This window comes from Oryx dammah, unplaced genomic scaffold, assembly GCF_014754425.2.
Source record: "Oryx dammah isolate SB20612 unplaced genomic scaffold, SCBI_Odam_1.1 HiC_scaffold_26, whole genome shotgun sequence".
NCBI classification, from domain to species: Eukaryota; Metazoa; Chordata; class Mammalia; order Artiodactyla; family Bovidae; genus Oryx; species Oryx dammah.
Genome location: NW_024070210.1, coordinates 33,823,630 through 33,847,897, shown reverse-complemented (window position 1 = coordinate 33,847,897; position 24,268 = coordinate 33,823,630). Strand labels below are relative to the sequence as shown.

Sequence of the window (24,268 nt, the reverse complement as noted above, 5' to 3'; positions counted from 1 at the left end):
GATTTCACTTTCTCAATTTACAGTAATTTCATATGTGTTTGACCCTCAAATGATTACACAGTTGGTTCTGCTTCATACAGTGGAGAGAAGATGTCACCAGTTCACTATCACAATTCTTTGTTTAGGCAGAATTAATAATGTTTGTCATTTTAGGAAGATGCAGATGGGCCAGTTTAATTTAACAGTATGAAGTTCTTTTGGTAAATGGTAAATATTATTTAATTACTCACAGTATTGCTGATAGGCAGCTGCCTGTCAGGTCCAGAGCTAATACCTAATTATATTGTATTTTAAATACACACATGCATACGTTTTGAAATGAGGCTATTAACTAAGGAAATCAATTTGGGAATGTGGTTTTACTCAGGTTTCACTTTGTTACAGTATAGCTATAGGGAAAACAAGCAAATGAGATACCACTTCATAATGAAAGGCTTTCCTAGTTTGGAAGGCTACCCTGCTTTTTAAAAAACAGGTCATTAGTTTAGGATATTGGTAATCTATGTTTGTCTTTGCTGTTTCTCGCTTTCAGTACTAACTCAGTCTAACCTATGCCTGAAAGGATTATAGTCAAAACTACAAATTATACTTTCTGCAAAGGGAAAACCGAGTTAAAACACTTCTTTCAAAAAGTATTGCAGTTTATTATAAAAACAAAAAATTTTGTATGTAAATATAGTATAATTTGAATAGAAATTTTCAAATGTCATTTTTGGAGACTGTTTTATTTACATTTGTCGTATTACTGCCCTTTGACTAAATTCTTTCTAAATTCTCCTTTGCTTGTTTGTAAGAAGGTAAAGGTTACTAACTATGGCTAAAACTTACCATTAAATCTATTTGTGGAAAGTTTCAGATTCAAAATTGTGATTGTTGATCATTGACTAAACATTTATCTGTATTATTTAATTTGTTTTTATTTCAGTCTTACAGGTTTTCAGTGATAGCATATCTTTAAGTATTAAATGTTTAACATTTTTGCTTGGATTAATTAGTATTATGAATACTTTTTCTAAATGATTAGAGTAATTATTATTAGAATTGGTCCTTCTGGTCTTTTATAATTAAGGCTGTATCGTTATTTTCATTGAGAGAAAAACTATTTTAAATATCTAGGATGAAATTTAGAACATACCAGTTCTGTATTAAATGTATGAATTACTAATTTTCATAAGACATTTAAGACAAAGCCATTTTTTAAAAAAAACTAATATTTGTTTTGCTAGTTCATTTGTATTTTAGATTATTTCTACAACATATACACATATTTAAATGCTGTAGCTATCTCTTAAAGCAAGTAAAGCTATTTGTTTTCTAAAACTTTTCCTTGGTTTTTTGTTGTATTAATTGTTGATACCCTGCCACATAAAAACCACTGCAAAAATCATATATAAATTCTTCATCTTTCCAGAATCCGAATAATTTGGGACAGTAATTTTCCTTTGAGTTGTCTGCATTTTAAAATAGCTTTAATTATTATGCTTGATTATAATGGGTTTTAGATCAGCACACAGACCTGTGACCATTTTATTTTAATATACGGTCTTAATGATAAATTTGTATACTTACTGACATGTTTTAAAACAAAAACTCTTTATAGACTGGATATTTGCTTATTTTTAGTAATCTAGTACTTTGGAAAAGTTACTTTCTTCTGAAATGTGTCCTAACAATATTATCTCTCATGTAATTTTAATATGAAAATACTTCATTATTTTGAATACAAATAATTGACAAGGTACACGTCCTTTGGGAACAACCTAGTTCAAGTGGCAAATCTGTTTTGTCAAACAATGGCCACCCTTTGGGAAAGAGCAAGCCATCTCTATGGTAATAGGGCTAACAGTAGCCTATTGATCGAGTGGAAGAAGACATTATACAATGTCAGCTGGCTTGTTACAATTTCATTTGTCAAATGACCTGAACTTAACCTTTAAAACCTTCCTTCTGTGAATATAAACCCAACAGCAGGACGCGGTTTTTGTGCAGCCATTACAGTGACGGCTTTTTTCCAGTCCTAGCGTACAGTAAATGTATTCCTTCACAGGTTGACTCCTTCATCAGAACTCATTCAGAAGACATTTCACTACTTTATTTATCTACCGACCAAGTCATCATTCCATTTTCTTGTTGAATATTGAGGGGTTTTGATCCTGGAGACAGTTGTATTCTTTCTTAACCCCCTCACTTATGAGGACATTACTGTACATGCAGGATTAGTGCTGACTGGTGTGCAGGAAATTAATTCTTTTAACAGGTTTAGGTTTTTTTCAGGTAATTGTTCACAGAGCATTCACTATATTTAGCTCTTGGGGTGGACATAAAGACCTTCTATACCTTTTAAACAAAGATTGTATTTCAAAAGCAAATTTCTGTTTAAATATGTTGATATAAAAAGCTCCATTTTTTCCAGTAAACATGACTTGGATTGAAAGACCGGTTACTTCGTTGTTTCCAATTACTATGTAATTTTTGCTTTTCTTTCATCTTTCTTTTGCTTTTAAAAGCCTATAAGATGTCATTAACACTGCATTTTTTGTCAATCTTTCCTAATGGTTGTCAAGAATTCTTTTATATTTGCTGAAGTAGAAAGAATATGAGTAAAAAAGTACATTGAAAGCTGTATGTGTCACGGTACTTTATTGAATTAAAAATAGTAAGATTGGGGCAGTTATTTCTGCATGTATTTATTTATGTATTGTCCCCTTTGGGGATATTTTAAAGCATGATTATGTTAAAGGAGTTTAATCTAATACATTTCATTTATAGGAAATAGTATTCATTTTATTAATGTGTACATCTGTGCATTTAAGACTCTGTACTACAGTTAAGTGATTTAGAGGAACTGGGATTTTGTTTTTCTTTGAAGGCCAATGAAGTAAATGATTTTTTAGTATGACAGAAGGGTATTTAAAAGTGTTATATTTGAAATTTGCAAATCCTATTAATACAAAAATGTAAAAGTTATAGGTCCTATAAATCACTAATACGAACATTGTTTAGCTTTGTTTAGTACATGAATTTCAAACTTATTTTCTAAAAACCTCAAACTAGATCTTATCAACATGTACTTAGTAAGGAAGGAGTACTGAACTCACTGTCATTAATATCAACATGCTTCCATTGTATATGTTCTGGTATCACTGGCAGAGAATGGACTCTGTTGATAGTATCATATAACAGTCCTTTACTTGAGGGAAGATTTAAATTGCTTATGATCTCAGATGAAAGCATCTCTAGTGTCCTATTTTTTTGATAAGTTCCAGGGCAGGCAATATGTTCTCAACAGGCTTGAGAGTCAGCATATCCTTTTCAAACTAGTATGGGCCAAATGGAACTGTAGCAGAACTCATTCAGCAACATTTGTTGTGCACTCATTTGAATTGAAAGTAAAATTTTTTTAGTTTTTATAATCAAATTCAGAGCTTATTTTAGAGAAAGGCAAAGTTACTCTTAAATAAAATATTTTTTTAATATTTTTTTTTTCCTAAAAGGCATTGTTTTAGGAAGCTTGCATTAAAAAACTTTATAACTCCATTAAGGTTTTACAGTAAGAAATCAGATCTCTTAATATCAAGCAGGTTCCCTAGAATATGTGAATATTAATTACAATTAAAGGTATCTTGAAAGTGCCTGCTTACTACAAAGTACTTACAGCCAATTTCAGTGATATTTAAATATCTCCTGGTAGATTGTTTTGTGCCAGTATTTTGTTTATGCAATATTTTATTTTTTTATAAGTTATGTAAACATTTCTAAACATTCTGCCACTACTAAAAATTAATTTGGTTAAACTTTTGGAATAGGAACACTTGATTCTGAGCACTGTGTCTGCTATTCTTAGGGTTTCAGCTAAGATTCCATTCAATAAAGAACTGAAAATTAAAATGCCATACCTTAGAGTATGTAGAATCTCCTGCTTAAGAGACATTTGGATTTTCCAGCTCAAAGAGTATTTTAGATTATTGCCATAGAGAATAATGTGAAGCTCTTCCTAATTTCAGAGGTAACTATGCATAAGTAACAAATAGTCGCCAAGTTTTTGTAGTTGAAGAAGAATGGAAAGTACTGGAGCATTAATTTCCATTCAGGAGAATATCTGTCTTGATCCCTGGTTAATTGATCATATATTTCTCTCATACTTGTATTAAAATTGCATTGACTCAGACTGGCTAAGCATATTAAGAGCTTGGTTCATTTGCATTTTCTTATAAGTAGAGGGCCATATTAGGCTCAAATAGCAGCACTTCATTTTGAAGGGAAAAAAGCAGGGCAAAAACTCTTTTTTAAGACTGTAGAGTCTTTTCTGACAGCTAGTCAGAGTTAGAATTAGTTCAAGGAAATGTTAATAATGCACTGCCTGGCCTAATCCCTTTGATATCACCAGGTATCCTCCTGTTCATGGGTTAATTGCTTTAAAAGCAAAGGCAATATTCTGAGCGGTGGGCCGCTTCACCTTTTCACAGCTGTTACCATTGAGTGACAACTAAATCCCATGTGTAAGATGAGGAAGAGCTCAATCTCCAATTGGGAGAAAATTTATGTAAACCACAATCCCTTCAGAATGTGCGGAAGTCATAGACTTTCTTGATTTACTCTGCTTTTCCCAGAAAGCTCTATTGTTCACTTTCCTAAGTCCCATCAACCCTTTGTAGCAGAATATCACAGCGGCAGCAGATAGCTTGAAATATATAAATGCTATCATAGCTCTGATTAATAGCAGTGCTTATGAGTCAAGTCTGATAACAGTGCAGCTCTCCACTCAATTTCAGATACTGCTAATGGAATCTGTCTTCTCCAATTGTAATATGAGAAGGCCTAATTTGCCATGGAGCTTGGAGCTGTCACCAGTAGGGGATTGTGGGGTCAGATGGGAGCTGCCAGGTTTTTGCCCTGCAGCTTGTATCTCTCACTTTGAATAGAGCAGCCCCCTGCCTGCCAGTTAGCTGATAGGCCGCCGTGGGGTTTATGCCACTATATACAATAGGAAAGGGCTACATAGGCTGACTTTATAATTGTGAAGCTAGCTCATATTTCCACAGCTACTGTGCTGCATAATTTCTAATAAGTGGTTTTAACAAATGTCAGATTATGAAAAGTTTCCCCAATTACAAAAACTTATAAAACATTTAGATTACTAAATCTGTTTCCTGCCGAGATTTTTGCCACTGGAACTAGTCATCTGTCATTATGGCTATAATAATAAATGTATACATTTCTTAAAGCTGCAAATAAAATGATAAATCATAACTCATAGATTTCCTGCTTTTCAAAGCCATAAAAAGTAGAAAACACTCAACAAATTGAAATATTACTATATACTTTATAACTTTGCATAATAAGACAACTTTGTATTAAATCTCTATTGTTTAGTAAGTTGGTTAGTGTTTCTAGTGAAAATAGTTGAATATCCCCATTCTGTTAATCTTAGTTATTTGGATCTTTTAAGTTTACTTCATTTACCTTTAGAATCTTAACATTTTAAAACTTCTAAGCTTTCAGTTTAAAAGGACTTTGAGAATAATAATTCTGAACTATACCCTTAACCAATTTCAGTTTTGCTACCGAATACAAAATATACTATCAAGATTGAGTAATAAGTCATCTTGAGGCCTTGCATGGTTTTAAACATTTCAAGCAAAATTGATGAAAATCTGTAGTTTGGGAGTTATTTTAAGCTAGGTTGTACCTTAAGAGGATATTGCCTTGCATAGTGCAAGTTATTTGGCATACTATGGACACTTGGTCAAATGTAAAGTAAATGATGATGATTCCTATAAGGCTCAGTTCGGTGTTTTTCTTTTAGGTATTTGGGTATAAATTGATGAGATGAGTTGTTCTAAGCCTCGAATAGCTTCATCATTTATTAGTTTACAAATTTTAATTCTAATGGAAATTGCATGATTGTATTTTATTTACAAGAACTATTCATAATCTTGTTCCCTCTGTTTCACTTGTGCCCTTTTCCTTTATGAAAGCTTTCTCATTTTTTCCCCAACTTTATTTAGTGGTTTTAAAATCAAGACTAATACTTTGTGATTTTCCTTTCAGCGTACTGGTAGTTGATATTTATGTAGCTGAAAATTCGGGGTAGAACAATCTTTTTCCTATTGATAGTCTCATGGAATAGAATAAACCTTGGTAGGATTTCACCTGGAGTGAAAGTAAATTTTTATAAAATATGGGAAAATGGGCTTATTTACAAATTTATTAAAGATGCAAATGTTTTACATTTTTTTACTTATGGTGGTGGTGGCTTTAGAGATAGAACTTTAATATACCAGACCATAAATTATTGATTGATATTCATTAGATTTAAACTTGAAAATGACAAGAAAAACATTTAGATTCTACTGCTCTCCAAATACCCACTGACTATAATTTGCCCTGGCTTCCCAGATGGCACTAATGGTAAAGAACCCGCCTGCCAGGAGATATAAAAGATGTGGGTTCTATTCCTAGATTGGGAAGATCCCCTGGAGGAGGGCATGGCAACCCACTCAAGTATTCTTACCTGGAGAATCCCAAAGCCAGGGGAACCTGGCAGGCTACAGTCCATAGTGTGGAAAAGAGTCAGACATGACTGAAGCGACTTAGCACATGTGTGCATAATTTGCCCATAGAGCACCTGGCACATATTAGATACTCAGTACATATTTGTTGAAAGAGTGTTGAGTGAACTGCCACTGAATGAGAGAAGTTCAGCTGAAACTGAACATCTTTTCTGTCAATAGCTTAATTTCCCAGTTTGACATCTCCAGGTACATTGAAGAGAGAAATCTATGGGTGATGATTTTGTGAATGAGAGCCAGAGGTAACGTTTGTCTATTCTCCATGAACAAGACTCAGAAAGATAAGAGCTTGGGAGGATGGGGGCAGTAGATTTGCCACTGATTGTACCCTGCTTTACTATATCTCTTCCCTATAATCTGCTGCATTTTAAGTCATCAATATGAGTTGACACAAAAAATAATTTTTTTAACAAGAATGCTCAGATGAATTGTGGCCTTCCTACTTGATTCTATTGTACTTACTTCAAGTAGGAGTTTTAAATGTTCAAGGAGCATAGTGTACCCTCCATGTTGGGTTCTTTGCACAGTGAAGACAAATACATTCATGAATTTTATGAAGCACGCCAAATATATGTTCTGAAAGAATTTCAGTTTTCTGTTATTTGTCTTTGGATTGTGGGTTAGACAAACATGTGACTACACAAGAAAATCAAATACTGTGTAGCAGAAAGAAAAATACACCTTATCATCAATAGCAAACCTGTGTCAATGGTATAAATTATAACCCCCCACCCCCAATTTATCCATTGTGTCAACAGATGAATAGCATTCCATCAGTGAGAAAACTATGGCACAATCAGTACCTTTCTTAGGAATCTCATCTAGGTCTCATAGAATTCTGAGCCTCACATTTGTTAGGATTCTCTGAGAAGCATCACATATTTCTCACCCTAGAAGAGAATTTTTCCATTCTCTGGGTGAAATTTTAAATACTTGGCAACCCTCCTTATCCTGTCTGTCATACTCCTGGTATATCTTTCCTCAGTGACTGACCACTGTGATCCCCTGGAATGTGAACTCCATGGTTTTAGCCTTAGCCCAAGTAAAAGGCAATGAGGAAAATTTATTTATTGCAAATATACTGCAAAATACATTTTATGTGTCACATATATGTAATACATATTTATTTATACAAAACAAACTTCAGTAACTTTTAGATTATTTGTTATTTTGAATCATCTGTATTATTACATTATTCTGTTGGTTTGAGACCTTGAAAATTAAGCATGCCTCTCTAATAGTGTAAAAACTTGATTTTGATTGTTGACATGTAACTATCTTTTAAAATACAATGGCTGTCTTACTGAAATTTCATAGCAAGTTTAAAGTGTGTGTTCTTTATATGGCCTCATAAGATGTTATCTTTCTATAAATCATGTTAGATTATAAAATACATATTTTACTTGAAGAAATAGCTCCCTTGATATCCTTCTGTGAGGCTTTGTGAGCCTCTAGATTGAGAATAGAAAACATTTTTCTCATATTATATATATATAAAATTTATCATAAGTCAATCTTAAAGTGGAAAATATTTTAGATTATTTTGCAATTTATTAGTGAATAGTGCTAAAAACAGTTCTCATTTTATTCACAACTTCATTTGAATTTTTTTTTTCCTCCAGGTTCCTATTAGTAGCAGGTTCATCAATTTCAGTAGAAAACTGTTTGTCTTTTAAATTTAAATGAGCTAATTTTAAGATACCACTTTTAGCACATTACATGTAAATGAATATATCAGTTCTTCAGTCGCTTTATAAAAAATAACAACTACTTAAGCATATTTATTTTTTTAATATAAATTTATTTATTTTAATTGGAGGGTAATTACTTTACAATATTGCATTGGTTTTGCCATACATTGACATGAATCTGCCATGGGTGTACAAGCATATTTATTTAAAAGAATGAAATGAAAATTAAAAGTAGGCCTCCTTGATTGCCAAGTGAAAACACCTTGGTGTTTTTTGATTATGTCATTTTTCTTTGAAAAAAAGTCAGGCTTAGTCTATAGGACTCCAGTACTCTTGCCTGGAAAATCCCATGGATGGAGGAGCCTGGTAGGCTGCAGTCCATGGGGTCTCGAAGAGTCGGACACAACTGAGTGACTTCACTTTTACTTTTCACTTTCATGCACTGGAGAAGGAAATGGCAACCCACTCCAGTGTTCTTGCCTGGAGAATCCCAGGGACGGGGGAGCCTGGTGGGCTGCCGTCTCTGGGGTCACACAGAGTCGGACACAACTGAGGCGACTTAGCAGTAGCAGCAGCAGCAGAAGACAGTTGTTTTGTCTTATTTGAGAGTTATTTATATTTACTCTCCGTCTATTCATTTGACTTTATGGATGATACCAAACAGCTTGTTTTGTGGGTTCAGAACAACATTTTCACTTAAAACTCATGTTTAAATAACAAGGTCAGATTAAATATTCCTTCCCTATATTTTTTAAAGAAATATTGCTTAGCCAGAAATTTGGACTGCAGTTCATTTACCAGCATTCATGCATAGTGTTTCACTATGCTTATATAATCTAATTCTGCCAAAAAATTGCAAAGGTATATTGTAACCTTTTCAGGGGAAAAAAATTGTAGAGAGTGTGTTCTAGATAGAATTATTGCCCAAAAGAGCAAATTATAACTAATTTGTTCAGTCACCCACATTGGGAATATTATTGGTCAAACTCATAAAATAACAAAGACCCTAGCAATCAAAACAGATAATGGATTAATTGGAGGTTTTCAGAAGTCAGCAGATTCATAGAATTCATGCCTTTAAAAAAAACAAACAAACTGATAAACAGACAATAAAAGTGCTTGCTAAGTCATCTTATTTAACAAGGCTAAGACCAGATTCACCTTCAGACATATTTGTCAATGTGATTTTTGCAGCATCACTTAGATAAGTCTTTTGCACATTTAATGTCTTTATCCAGAATTCACAGTGGCTTATTGATATGAAAGATTCATTGATATTTGGCTCAAAAAGACATAAAAAGTGGAAACTTTGAGGTATTTTGTTTGAGATTTACAAAAATTTGAGAAAATACAAGGAACTCCCTTTACACATCAGTGTGAAAGGCAATATGAATAAAGAAAAACAACAATAAAAAGTGAAGGTAAAGTATGTCTGAAATTATATATATATATTATATAAACATTTAGTTTCCAAAAGTTGCATAGCTTTGTTCTGTGTGTGTGTGTTCAGTCACTCAGTCATGTCTGACTCTTTGCAATCCCATGGACTGTAGCCCTCCAGACTCCTCTGTCCATGGGATTCTCCAGGCAAGAATACTGGAGTGGGTTGCCATTTTCACCTACAGGAGATCATACAGATATTTGTAAAATGAGATATTCTTTTAACTTTTAAATGTGCTGATATAGTGACACAGCTATCTAGTGGTATCAGTAGTCCAAAAAATTCTATTGGCTTTGTAAATACTTTATTTAGAGGGTTTTAAGTTCCTCACATTTGGTTTCTTAACTATGTTTTGATTAAGTTATAGTTAAACATTTTATTCCTCAAGATTGTTTTTACTAAGAAATATAGAAAAATCTCCCTATTCAGATTTATTAATACATTTAACTGATAATCATTAATAATAATAATAAAAGATTATTAATACATTTAATTTGATGAGAGTCTGGAGAAGGGGTGGTTACCCTAGTCTTTGCGAAAGTACTTCTGGGAAAACTTCTTGAAAAGGTGAAGCCTGTGCTGAGTTGTAAACAGTCAGTCAGTGGGAGTGGCCAAGTGAAGGCAAAGCCGTGTTCCAGATATAGAGAATCTCTTGTGCTAAGAAACTCTGAGGTGAAAGAGAAACAGCCTGTAAGCACAGGGACAAGTCATTCAGTGTTGCTGGAACACAGTTCAAAATAGGTTGTGTTGAAAATGAAGCTACAGGTGGGCTGAGACCAGATCATGAAAATTTGTGTCTGTTGTCGTGGGACACTTAGAGTATGTTTTATAATCAAAGAGGAACGCTTGAAGGGTTGGAAACAAAAGCACAACGTCAGGTGTGCCTTAGATCCCTCTCTCTGGTGGCAGTGGTGGGCCCATGGCTGGAAGCAGGCAGCACATAAACCTATAACATTGTGTGAGCCTGAGGTGGTGAGTCAGATGGGCTGGCCTAGGGAAGTGAGTGTGGGTAGAGAGAAGAGTATGATTTTATAAACTGTTGATGAAGTCCAATTGGCAGGATGTTGGAAAGAGAGAGGAGCTCTGATGATGACTCCAGGGGCTCTTAATTTAGATAACTAAACAAGGAAGATAATGAAATTCAGTACAGGAACACAAGAAATTATTTCAGGGAAGAGGATGAGAAATTAATTTTGCACATACTGACCCTGAGGTTCTGTGGGACATCCAGAGGTGGGGTGGCTTTGTGGTGAGGGTACAGTAACTTGGGGATAAGATTAAATTCAAAACTAAGGGAAAGGCGGTGCTGGAGACAGATTTGTTTTCTTTAGTTTGTCGCTGGCATGTGAAGTCAAGATAGTGAATAAAGTCACCCAGGCAAAGTAGAGTGAGAACAATTTCCTGAGAATGAAATCTTTGAGAAACACTGGCTTGAAAGGTGTTTAAATGCAAGAAGAGGAGCCATTTGGAGAAAACACAGAAGGAAGACACAGAGGATGTGAAGTCCAGATGGTCAACTTGGTAGAGCGTGGCTGGGGCAGTGATCCACACAGCAGAGAGGTTCCTCGAGCCTGCCCTGCTTGGTGGTTAGACACTCACTGGAGACCCCAGTGAGAACAATTCCAATAGAGGACTAGGGTGAGAACAGAGGATGGATGCTGCAGATGTGGGCAATGTGAGGCCAATCCTGAACGTCACTGTGACCCTGAAAATTGCCTTCAGGAAAGTGTTCTTGACATCAGCTTGCCCGCTAGTCATTTTTATTTCCATCTCAGTAAGGAGAAACAAAGCATGCACAGATATCATCATATACTGTGAACAATGTAACAAGACTGCCGAGCTGCAGAGCCAGTGAATGAACTGGAGACCATCTCTGAAGTCTTCAGAAGCTCTTCATCCTCACCATTGCTGACATTATCCTTTGACCTGTCAGCCAGTCAGAGACTCAGCTTGCTGTAGGCTGATGTGGGACATCACATCTGCTTGTTTGCCTGCTTGTGACATTGTGGCACTAGACCACACACTTCTCTTCCTACATTGCACTCACCCTGCAGACTTACTAATATACCATGTACTGCTTGTCTTTTGAGACAAATGCTTAATTTTAATGGGTATCTTATGATTTTGAGAACAGCTTTATTAAACTCCTCCATCTCCCTTCCCACTCCCTGCCTGATTTGAGCTTTCAGTTTGCTCAATTTCATAGTGCCCCTACACTTGTCTTCCATTGAACTGAGTCCTAGATCCCTTTGCTCATCCTTTTGATCTCCTCCATCAGCCCCCTGCTGGCTCTGCTTCCTTCCGCATTCGGTGTAGACCCTGTAGTTCATTGCTTTAACACCTTTTCCTCTTGTCCTTCTGCCCTACCTACCTAATAAAACTCAACCTGGCTCCTTACAGCCTTCCCCAGCCCAGGTCAGGCTGCTACAGACCTTGCCACAGCCATGTGGACCAAGGCTGCCACCCCACATCCACAGCTTCTACAGTCTCCAGCCTCAGCTGAGTGCTTATTATTACACATTGTTTGCTATCTACAAGTCCTTGTTCTGTAGCCCTCCTTAGCTTGCAGAGTTTTCTCAGAGCAGACGATTCAAATTATCTCTACTTTTCTTAATCCACTAGAGTGTACATGTTACATGGTCAGTAAATGTTGATTGATTCTGAGCCTTAGCACGAAACAAGCTTTTAAAGGCAGTGTGTTCAAACCTGTGCGTTTGAAGGAACATGAACAGTTTGATATATAAAAGGCTGTTGGAAACAAAGAGACTCTCAAAAGTATAGCCTATATACATTATTTTATGAAAATCAGAGATAGTGTTAATTAATAAAATGAGGCCTCCAAAATGTTTTATATTCTCTCTATGGATGCATGCATAACTTTTTGCCCTTAGGCATATTGCCTTCTTTTCTATGTTCCACAAAGCTTTGACAACTGCAGCATTTATTTTCAGAATTTCCTCACACAGTTTTTCTTGAAGACAATAGAAATAATAAAGAAGGAAGGCAGATAGTTTTAGTCAGGATTCTCAGTGGCAAGCGATTGGCTGTGTTTAGCAGAAAAGAATATTGAAAGGAAGTTGGGAAGAATGCTACAACTCAGTAATAAGAAAGATACAGCAATTTTTCAAATGGGCAAAATATTTGAAAAGACATTTCTCCAAGGAAGATGTAGAAATGACCAATGAGCAATTGCAAAGGTGCTCAGCATTGTTAGCCATTAAGGAAATGCAAATCAAAATCTCAGTGAGATACCCTTTCACACCCAATGGGATGACTAGAATCAAAAAGATAACAAGTGTTCACTGGGTTGTGGAAAAATCAGAACCCTCATCCATTGCTCATGGGAACGTAAAATTATGTAGCCACTTTGGAAAACAGTTTAGCAGTTTCAAATGATTAAATTGGTTGTTTTAGGATCCAGCAATTCCACTGCTAGGTATATACCCTAGAGAAATGAAAACATGTCCACACAAAATCTTGTACATAGATATTTATAGAAGTGCTATTCGTAGTAGGCAAAAGATGGAAATAGTCTAGATGTCCATCAATGGGAGAATGAATAAGCAAAATGTGGAATAGCTCTGTAGTGAAATATTAATTCAGCTCTACAAAGAAGTGAAATACTGATACATACTACAAGTTGGATGAACCTTGAACACATCATGTTAAGTGAAAGAAGTCAGACACAAAAGTCCGTGTATTATATGATTCTATTTATATGAAAACCCAGAAGAGGGAAGTTCACAGACAGAAGGTAGATTAGTGGTTCCTTAAGTCTGGCAGTGAGATTGGAGAGATAGTTAAAGGAGATAGAGTTTCTTTTTGAGGTGATGAAAATGTTATAAAATTGACTATAATGATAGTTGCATATTTCTAAATATACTGAAAATCTTTATACATTTTAAATAAATGAATTATATAGTATATGAATTATATCTCAATAAAGCTTTTTACTTTTAAATTCAAGAAAGTAGGGAAAACCACTAGACCATTCAGGTGTGACCTATAATCAAATCCGTTATGATTATACAGTAGAAGTGAGAAATAGATTAAAGAGATTAGATCTGATAGAGTGCCTGAAGAACTGTGGACAGAGGTTCATGACATTGTACAGGAGGCAGGGATCAAGACCATCCCCCAAGAAAAAGAAGTTGCAAAAAGACAAAATGGTTGTCTGAGGAGGCCTTACAAATAACTGAGAAAAGAAGAGAAGTGAAAGGCAAGGTGAAAAGGAAAGATATACCCATTTGAATGCAGAGTTCCAAAGAATAGCCAGGAGAGATAAGAAAGCCTTCCTCAGTGATCAGTGCAAAGAATAGAATGGGAAGGACTAGAGAGCTCTTCAAGAAAATTAGAGATACCAAGGGAACATTTCATGCAAAGATGGGCTCAGTAAAGGACAGAAATGGTATGGACCTAACAGAAGCAGAAGATATTGAGAAGAGGTGGCAAGAATACACAGAAGAACTGTACAAAAAAAAGATCTTCATGACCAAGATAATCATGATGATATGATCACTCACCTAGAGCCAGACATCCTGGAATCCAAAGTCAACAGCCTTAGGAAACATCATTATGAACAAAGCTAGTGGAAATGATGGAATTCCAGTTGAGCTATTTCAAATCCTAAAAGATGATGCTGTGAAAGTGCTGCACTCAACATGCCAGCAAATTTAGAAAACAGCAGGACTAGGTCACAGGACTAGAAAAGGTCAGTTTTCATTCCAATCCCAAAGAAAGCCAATGCCAAAGAATGCTCAAACAACCACACAATTGCATTCATCTCTCATGCTAGCAAAGTAATGCTCAAAATTCTCCAAGCCAGGCTTCAACAGTATGTGAACTGTGAACTTCCAGATGTTCAAGCTGGATTTAGGAAAGGCAGAGAAACCAGAGATCAAATTGCCAACACCATTGGATCATAGAAAAAACAAGAGAGTTCCAGAAAAACATCTGCTTTATTGACTATGCCAAAGCCTTTGACTGTGTGGATCACAACAAACTGTGGAAAATTCTTAAAGAGATGGGAATACCATTCAATCTGTATGCAGGTCAGGAAGCAACAGTTAGAACTGTACATGGAACAACAGACTGGTTTCAAATAGGGAAAGGAGTATGTCAAGGCTGTATATTGTCACCCTGCTTATTTAACTTATATGCAGAGTACATCATGAGAAACACTGGAATCAAGAATGCCAGGAGACAGGCTCTACTACAAAGCCACAGTCATCAAGACAGTATGGTACTGGCACAAAGACAGAAATATAGATCAGTGGAACAAAATAGAAAGCCCAGAGATAAATCCACACACCTGTGGACACCTTATCTTTGACAAAGGAGACAAGAATATACAATGGATTAAAGACAATCTCTTTAACAAGTGATGCTGGGAAAACTGATCAACCACTTGTAAAAGAATAAAACTAGAACACTTTCTAACACCATACACAAAAATAAACTCAAAATGGATTAAAGGTCTAAACGTAAGACCAGAAACTATAAAATTCCTAGAGGAGAACATAGGCAAAACACTCTCCGACATAAATCACAGCAGGATCCTCTATGACCCACCTCCCAGAGTAGTGGAAATAAAAGCAAAAATAAACAAATGGGACCTAATTAAACTTAAAAGCTTCTGCACAACAAAGGAAACTATAAGCAAGGTGAAAAGATGCCTTCAGGATGGGAGAAAATAATAGCAAATGAAGCAACTGACAAACAACTAATCTCAAAAATATACAAGCAACTCCTGCAGCTCAATTCCAGAAAAATAAACGACCCAGTCAAAAAATGGGCCAAAGAACTAAATAGACATTTCTACAAAGAAGACATACAGATGGCTAACAAACACATGAAAAGATGCTCAACATCACTCATTATCAGAGAAATGCAAATCAAAGCCACAATGAGGTACCATTTTACGCCAGTCAGAATGGCTGTGATCCAAAAGTCTACAAGCAATAAATGCTGGAGAGGGTATGGAGAAAAGGGAACCCTCTTAGACTCTTGGTGGGAATGCAAACTAGTACAGCCACTATGGAGAACAGTGTGGAGATTCCTTAAAAAACTGCAAATAGTCGCACTGCTGGGCATACACACCAAGGAAATCAGAATTGAAAGAGACACGTGTACCCCAATGTTCATCGCAGCACTGTTTATAATAGCCAGGACATGGAAGCAACCTAGATGTCCATCAGCAGATAAATGGATAAGAAAGCTATGGTACATATACACAATGGAGTATTACTCAGCCATTAAAAGAATACATTTGAATCAGTTCTAATGAGATGGATGAAACTGGAGCCTATTATACAGAGTGAAGTAAGCCAGAAAGAAAAACACCAATACAGTATACTAACACATATATATGGAATTTAGAAAGATGGTAACTATAACCCTGTATGTGAGACAGCAAAAGAGACACAGATGTATAGAACAGTCTTTTGGACTCTGTGGGAGAGGGAGAGGATGGGATGATTTGGGAGAATGGCATTGAAACGTATAATATCATATATGAAACGAATCACCAGTCCAGGTTCAATGCATGATACTGGATGCTTGGGGCTGGTGCACTGAGATGACCCAGAGGGATGGTACGGGGAGGGAGGAGGGAGGGGGGTTCAGGATGGGGAACACTTGTATACCTGTGGTGGATTCATGTTGATGTATGGCAAAACCAATACAATATTGTAAAGTAGTTAACCTCCAATTAAAATAAACAAATTTATATTTAAAAAAAAGAATGCCAGAAGAAATGCCAATAACCTCAGGTCTGCAGATGATACCATCCTTATGTGAGAAAGTGAAGAAAAAATAAAGAGCCTCTTGATGAAGGTGAAAGAGGAGAGCAAAAATGTTGGCTTAAAACTCAACATTCAGAAAACTAAGATGATGGCATCAGGTCCCATCACTTCATGGCAAATAGATGGGGAAGCAGTGGAAACAGTGACAGACTTTATTTCTGGACCAACCTAGACAGCATATTAAAAAGCAGAGACATTACTTGGCCAACAAAGGCCCATATAGTCAAAGCTATGTTTTTTCCTGTAGTCATGTATGGATGTGAGATTTGGACTATAAGGAAAATTAAGCCCGAAGAATTGATGCTTTTGAACTGTGGTGTTGGAGAAGACTCTTGAGAGTCCCTTGGACTGCAAGGAGATCCAACCAGTCCATCCTAAAGGAAATCAATCCTGAATATTCATTGGAAGAACTGATGGCTGAAGCTGAAACTCCAATACTTTGGCCACCTGATTTGAAGAAATAATTCATTTGAAAAGACCCTGATGCTAGGAAAGATTGAAGGCAGGGGGAGAAGGGGACAACAGAGGATGAGATGATTGGATGGCATCACCAACTCAATGGACATGAGTTTGAGTAATCTCCAGGAGTTGGTGATGGACAGGGAGGCCTGCCACGCCTGCAAGCCATGGGGTCGCAAAGAGTTGGACACGACTGAGCGACTGAACTTAGCTGAACTGAAAGCTTTTTAAAAGAGGAAATATTCAAATCTAGAATTTAAAAAAAAGGAAGTTGGAAAGCTTGCAGAATTTCTGGGAAGGCTGGATTAGCAGGCTCTAATCCCAAAATATTCAGAGTCCCAGGCACGTATGTGCTGGTGAAACCACTGTGGCTGCCATCCCTGGGCCCCAGGCACCCCAGCTCACATCACCGACACTGACCTGGATTCTGAGCACTAACCCTGAAAGTGCTGCCATTATTGTCTGTGAAAATGATGCACAAATCCCACCCACCATGTCTGATTCTGTCTCCATACCTGCTTTTTGGCCTCATGAATTTCCAATTCAAAGAATGGAGCAGGTGATTCTGACAGGCAGAGGCTAGGTCATATGCCCATGCTCTAACTGCTTGGAGACTAGAAAAATATTCTTTATTTCAGTGTGTGTAATAAGAAGGGCTTTGCTTCATTAGCTTGTATCCCTCAAGCATATGAAAGGATTTTAAATGTTGAGTAGCAAAAGAGAAGGTCCACTACTCTTATCTTCAGTCTATAGACTGAGTTGATTTTTAAGCAAGCTGTTTTGAGATGCTAAAAAGATCAAGATTATAGGTTTGATTTTCTTTACTGGCTTTATAATCAGTTACCTTCTCTTCTATAACCTTATACCCAGAAAAATCAGGTGAAAGAATATATGGATTATTCATTGTAAAACAATCTTGTCCTTGGCAGGGGGGACAGAAGTGAGGTAGGAAAAATTCAGATTTTAGACCTTGCTGATGTAGGATTAGTCTTCAATAAAATGCTAATGTACATAAGTATCTCTAATCGTCTAAGGTGACTGGATAAATTTTACCACTGATAATTTTACTTATACTGTCTTCAGTTTCTAAAACCTTATGAAATATTTGAAAAGGCAGTTAACATAGTTCATAATTCCAATAATGTCAATAATTCAAACGCTTTAGGATGTCTTCCTGAGCATAATAATGTGCTAAAAATCATTGTAGATTAGTGAGTCTTGAGTTTTCTTCCTGAGGATTTGTACATATCAGTTCTCTTTAATTAACTGTTTGCTGGTTTTAAACTTTAACTGCCCTTTCAAAAAAAAAAAAATTAATGTCAGTCTTGAGAGGTATGTACAATTCAAGTTGGTAGTGTGTTGTTTAGATAACACATAGACATAAATACAATTCTAATAATTGATAAAACTTCTGTTCTTCACTCAAAGAGGTGCATATTTAACTAAATAAATGTACAATATATCATTGAAAGTGAAATCACTCAGTTGTTTCTGACTCTGCGACCCCATGGACTGTAGCCTACCACACTCCTCCGTCCATGGGATTTTCCAGGCAAGAGTACTAGAGTGGGTTGCCATTTCCTTCTCCAGAGGACCTTGCCAACCCATGGATCATATACTGGTGTCCCGCATTGTAGGCAGACGCTTTACCATCTGAGCCACCAGGGAAGTATATCAATAGTCTGGGATAAACGATTTGACATTAAAATAGCCATCTCTTACCCATAATGTAATTATTTTAAGTAGCCAGACTAACAATTTTAATCCTGGTTCTGCCACTTAATTACCTACTATAGGACCTTAGAAAAATTATTTGGCCTCCCCTGAGCCTCATTTTCTTCATTTGAGAAAAGGAGACAAACCACCATCTACTCCTAGGGTTATTGTGAAAATTAAATGAATATAAAGAAGGCCATAGAACAATACCTGAAACATGGCTAACAAAAAACTCAACAAATGTTAGCAACTTATCCTGGAAATTTGCTGATTTCTTTAAACTTTTTATCTTGATGCAATTTCAGATTTATAAAAAAGTGGCACAAATGGTTCACTGTTTGCCCTTTACTCAGGTTCCCAAATATTAATATTTTACCACATTTGCTTTATCCTTGACTCAGTGGATATGTATATGTTATTTTGCTTTTTAACCAATTAAGAATAAGCTGCAGTCATGATGTCCTTTTACCCTTAAATGCTTCAGGATATGTTTCTTTAAACCAACATCATCTTACATATACACAGTGTAGGTCTCAAAACAAATTATCAATGATACAACGCTGTTACCTAATCTTCAGACTTGATCCAATTTTTTCCACGTGCTTATAGTAGATGATACCACCCTTATGGCAGAAAGTGAAGAGGATCTAAAAAGCCTCTTGATGAAAGAAGAGAGTTAAAAAGTTGGCTTAAAGCTCAACATTCAGAAAACTAAGATCATGGCATCTGGTTCCATCAGTTCATGAGAAATAGATGGGAAAACAGTGGAAACTGTCAGACTTATTTTGGGGGGCTCCAAAATCACTGCAGATGGTGATTGCAGCCATGAAATTAAAAGATGCTTACTCCTTGGAAGGAAAGTTACAACCAACCTAGATAGCATATTAAAAAGCAGAGACATTACTTTGGCAACAAAGTTCTGTCTAGTCAAGGCTATGGTTTTTCCTGTGGTCATGTATGGTTGTGAGAGTTGGACTGTGAAGAAAGCTGAGCACCGAAGAATTGATGCTTTTGAACTGTGGTGTTGGAGAAGACTCTTGAGAGTCCCTTGGACTGCAAGGAGATCCAACCAGTCCATCCTAAAGGAGATCAGTCCTGGGTGTTCATTGAAAGGACTGAAGTTAAAGCTGAAACTCCAATACTTTGGCCACCTCATATGAAGAGTTGACTCACTGGAAAAGACCCTGATACTGGGAGGGATTAGGGGCAGGAGGAAAAGGGGACAACAGAGGATGGGATGGCTGGATGGCATCACCGATTCGATGGACATGAGTTTGAGTAAACTCCAGGAGTTGGTGATGGACAGGGAGGCCTGGCGTGCTGTGATTCATGGGGTCACAAAGAGTCGGAGATGACCGAGCGACTGAACTGAACTATAGTAGAAGTCCTAGATCATGCCTTTTATTCTATTGTCATCCTTTTGGTCTCTAATCTGGGACAGTTCTCATGGTGATTTTGTTTATTCTCAAGACTTTGACATTTCTTGATACGTACAGGTCGGTTATTCTGTAGAATGTCCTTCAGTCTGAGTTTGTCTGTCTTCTTGCTTAAATTCAGGTAATGCATTTTTGGCAGGAATACCATAGAAATGATGCCGTATTCTTTCTTTTTTTTTTTTTGCAATAGATAAAGAAGCTTATGATGATTTTTTGTCCCATTACTGGGTGTTAACTTCGCTGATGTGATTAAGACTGTGTCGATCCAGTTTGCCACTGTAATTACAGTTTCTTCTTTTGTAATTATTTACAGGGAAATACCTTTAGACAGTGTACATATTTCTGTTACTCCAAACTTTACCCTCTCCTGTGGTATCCATTGATTATTATTATGATGGTTGTCAAGTGGGGATTTCTAATTCTTCTAATTTCTTCTATAGTTATTAGTTGACTTTCCATGGACTTTTCCTTCTCACCCACTTTTTTATATCACTACAGATCCATAGCTTTTCTTTTTTTACATTAATAGATTCTTGTTTATTCACTGGGTTACAGTCTGTTACTCTAATTATTTTTATGCTCGTTTTCCCCAGTTTGGCCAATGAGAGTCCTGTAAGCTGGCTAATATGCTCTTTGGTCATGTCTCCACTTGAGCATTTCCTTACTTTGTGTCCCAGAATGTTTCTAATTCATTTCCTACTTGAGCTTTTTCAACCCTGGAATCAGCCATTTCTCCAAGGGTGCTAATTTATGTTTTAAGTAGAAGAAGGAATCTTGTATCTTTTGCTGACTTTCCAAAGTCAAATTGACAGCTGGAACTTAGAAGTTTATTTAAATTGTTACTAATACTTTAAGATTAATTCATTCTTTTATTTGTTAAGTTTCCTTTCTGTGCTTAGGGCCAGATGCTTCCAATTAAGTGAAGTTTAGCTCCAGTTCACATTTCAAAAAACAATGTAAAAATCATTGATACGCAGAGATGGGCTAGAAACCTGGGAATTGAAGAGAAAATTGAGAGAAGAGAAGAGTTTTAATAAAGGAGCAGGGAGGACCTTCAATTCAGGGCTACAGCATAGGCAAACATATGGAGCTAGGAATAGGCAAGTATTATTAGGGAATTTTAAGGAGCTTGACTACTTGGTAGGAGGTCATGTTGGTAATTAGTGTTTAGGGGGCCCAGTTTATTGGGAGCCTGGATTCCAGGTTGATTCTAATTCATCCTGTAGGAATAAAGAGTATTCACAAAGAGTATGCTTTAGAAAGTTTAATCTGATGTTATATTGCAGAAGAATTAGAAAATGTAAGGCAAGTTAGGAAACTATTACTTTGAATCTAAGGCCAAAGGAATACAAATGGAAAGGAATCTGAAAAGGAATTTGGAAGGAAGAAATAACTTTAGGTTATTGAATCAGGAAAACTGGGAGAATGGAGTATTCTGCAGGAAATAGGAAACTGATGATTTTTATAAGGGAAAGAGAACAGGAAAATTGTAAAGAGAAATTCAGAGAAAAACAGGTTTGGTGATGTTGAAATTTGTTAGCTTTTTTTCGTACTAAGGTTGATTAAAAGCTATACAATTACTCCATAATTTTTATGCAAAACAATACAGCTAAAAAGTAATGACCTATGATTTGACCTCTCAAATCATATCTCTAAATTGAGATCCAGATTCCTCAATTAATTTGAAATGTGGGCTTCTGTTGGCATTGGGAGTGAGGAATTTGTTTCCAAGTATAGCATTTGATTCTTCTGTGTTACTAAAATTCACACTCCCACCCTTCTCTTTAAAAAAAAAATATCATTTTTAACTTTGACTTTGTGTAAAGAAGAAATCATTAGAAACTAAGAATTTAGCTTACAGTATCTTAAAATCACCAAATATTGTGACCAAGACATACTTTGCCATATGTTGGGAGATAAATGTAAAAAGTACCTAGACCCAAACATTCCACAAGGAGTGAGAGTGAGTGTTCCTGAACAGATATTCCTTTTTTTTCTTTTATTTATTTTTAAAAGCTTTTTATTTTGTATTACGATATGGCCGATTAACAATGTTGTGATATTTTGATAGTTTCAGGTGAACAGCGAAGGGACTCAGCCATACACATACATGTATCTTCTCCCTCCGACTCCCCTCCCATCCAGGCTGACACATAACATTGAGCAGAGTTCCCTGCGCTATACAGTAGGTCCTTGTTGGTTATCCATTTTAATTATAGCAGTGTGTACATGTCCACATGGGCTTCCCTGGTGGCTCAGAGGTTAAAGCGTCTGCCTCCAATGCAGGAGACCCGGGTTCGATCCCTGGGTCGGGAAGATCCCCTGGAGAAGGAAATGGCAATCCACTCCAGTACTCTTGCCTGGAGAATCCCATGGACAGAGGAGCCTGGTGGGCTACAGTCCACGGGGTCGCAAAGAGTTAGACACGACTGAGCGACTTCACTGTCACTGTACATGTCCATCCCAAACTCCATAACTATCCCCTTACCCCATCCTTCCTCACTGGCAACCATAAGTTCATTCTCTAAGTCTGTAAGTCTGTTTCTACCAAACAGATACTCTGCCATTTTATTAAATTTTCAGTCTTAATCAGTCATGATCGTTTTTCTTCTTAGATATAACAAGAAAAGTGGCCCAGGTTTGTTATCTCTAGTTTCTGTCTCTTCAGGCTTTCTGAAATGGCTTGAATCCTAACGAGTACATCAGAGAACTAAACCTCATTCAGTTCATAAGATACCAAGCAGGTTTGTTCATTTGTTTCTTAATAGGTTAATATATGGACTTTGTAATTAAAATCTGTTGAAAGGAATTATTACACGAAGTAATGTATTAACCATCTAATGTGTTGGGATAGTGCTGGGCGGCTGTCATAATTTCTGCTGCTACAGTTTATAAAAAGGAAAATAAAGTCAGTTCTTTTTGTTGAGAAAGAAGATTTCATGTTATCTGTATTTGCAGGCTTTCTGGCTCATATGCTGGAGGAATCCTTGCTGCGGGGGTGTTTTCATTTTCTCGTCTAACATGGCAGTGGTCCATTGCAGCAGAGGTTTTTAGCTTAAACAATCTGTTTGTGGGCCTGCTTATGGCTCTTACTGTATATTTTGAGGAGGCAGCAACTGCACAAGAAAGATCAAAGGTAACCTATTTTGATCAAAGTGAAATCACTTTTTGTTTTAATTTTTAGACAGATGCTCTATTTCTTTTTAACTTTGGTTTAGATACTGTTTATCTATTCTGATTACTGTCAAAGTAATCTAGGCATGTTGAGAGAAAAAGCACTCTCCAAACACTCAGTTTTTTTACTGTAAACTATGAGAGCCTTTATAAAACATGAGAATTTTTTTTCTGTCTCAGAGTTCAAAAGTTTTTTGGAGAATGAGGGTGTTACAAAATCCCCTGTGAGTCTTATGGGAAAGAAAGTCTTGTTAGCTAATCCACTGTCATATATGTGTGTATGTGTGTGTGTGTGTGATCTTAAGATGCCAAGCTCTAGGGTGACCACCTTAAATTATTTACCATTATGGTGCATTAGCTTATTCTCTAATTTCACAGAAGATCAAATAATTTGTACTTTTTTTTCACTAAAAGGAAAGTAATCAGATGTAAAATGAAGTAGTTTTGAAGAGATTATAATGACTAATCATCAAAATAATTTGCAGTGTCAGGGAACCCTGTCTTCTAAGGGCTTACCATCTACACATTGAAGAGTGCCAGATTATCTTAATATTTGGGCAGCCTGTGTCATTAAAGAATTTAGAAACAAAAGAACATCAAGGTTTATCTGTGGTTTCCATAAACAAACCTGTGATGATATTAGAGTTTAGTTTTTGTTTAACATAAACCCTTTTATGATTATGAAATTAACACATGTTCAAAAATAGCAAAAAGACCACCATAGGGAACCAGGTTTCTAAACAAAAGTGTTATATTTAATTAATTTAATAGAAGAAAATCTAAAACAAAGAATTGCTGAACTTTAATATTAATAAAATAATGGTGATAGATATTAGTGAGTATTAAAGCATGATTGTTTGCATTAAAAGTTTGATGTTAACCTGGCTTACTGTATAAATGCTTAGTTTTAATAAAAAGAATAGCTTTTTACTGTTGTGCTTTCTTAGTTTTCAGTGAATTTTTAACTTGGATTATT

At 36.1% G+C, this 24,268-nt stretch overlaps 1 protein-coding gene and 1 non-coding gene across 2 annotated transcripts in view; both read left to right on the top strand.

Moving 5' to 3' along the window:
* The window catches only part of TMEM260 (transmembrane protein 260), a 70,516-nt gene that overhangs the window by 10,983 nt on the left and 35,265 nt on the right, over positions 1–24,268 (top strand). Inside the window, 1 exon segment of the mRNA XM_040226376.1 lies at positions 23,077–23,254. Coding sequence (XP_040082310.1) covers positions 23,077–23,254 — 178 coding nt within the window.
* TRNAW-CCA lies at positions 22,363–22,434 on the top strand. Its single transcript has one exon. It is a non-coding gene; the product is annotated as a tRNA-Trp (tRNA).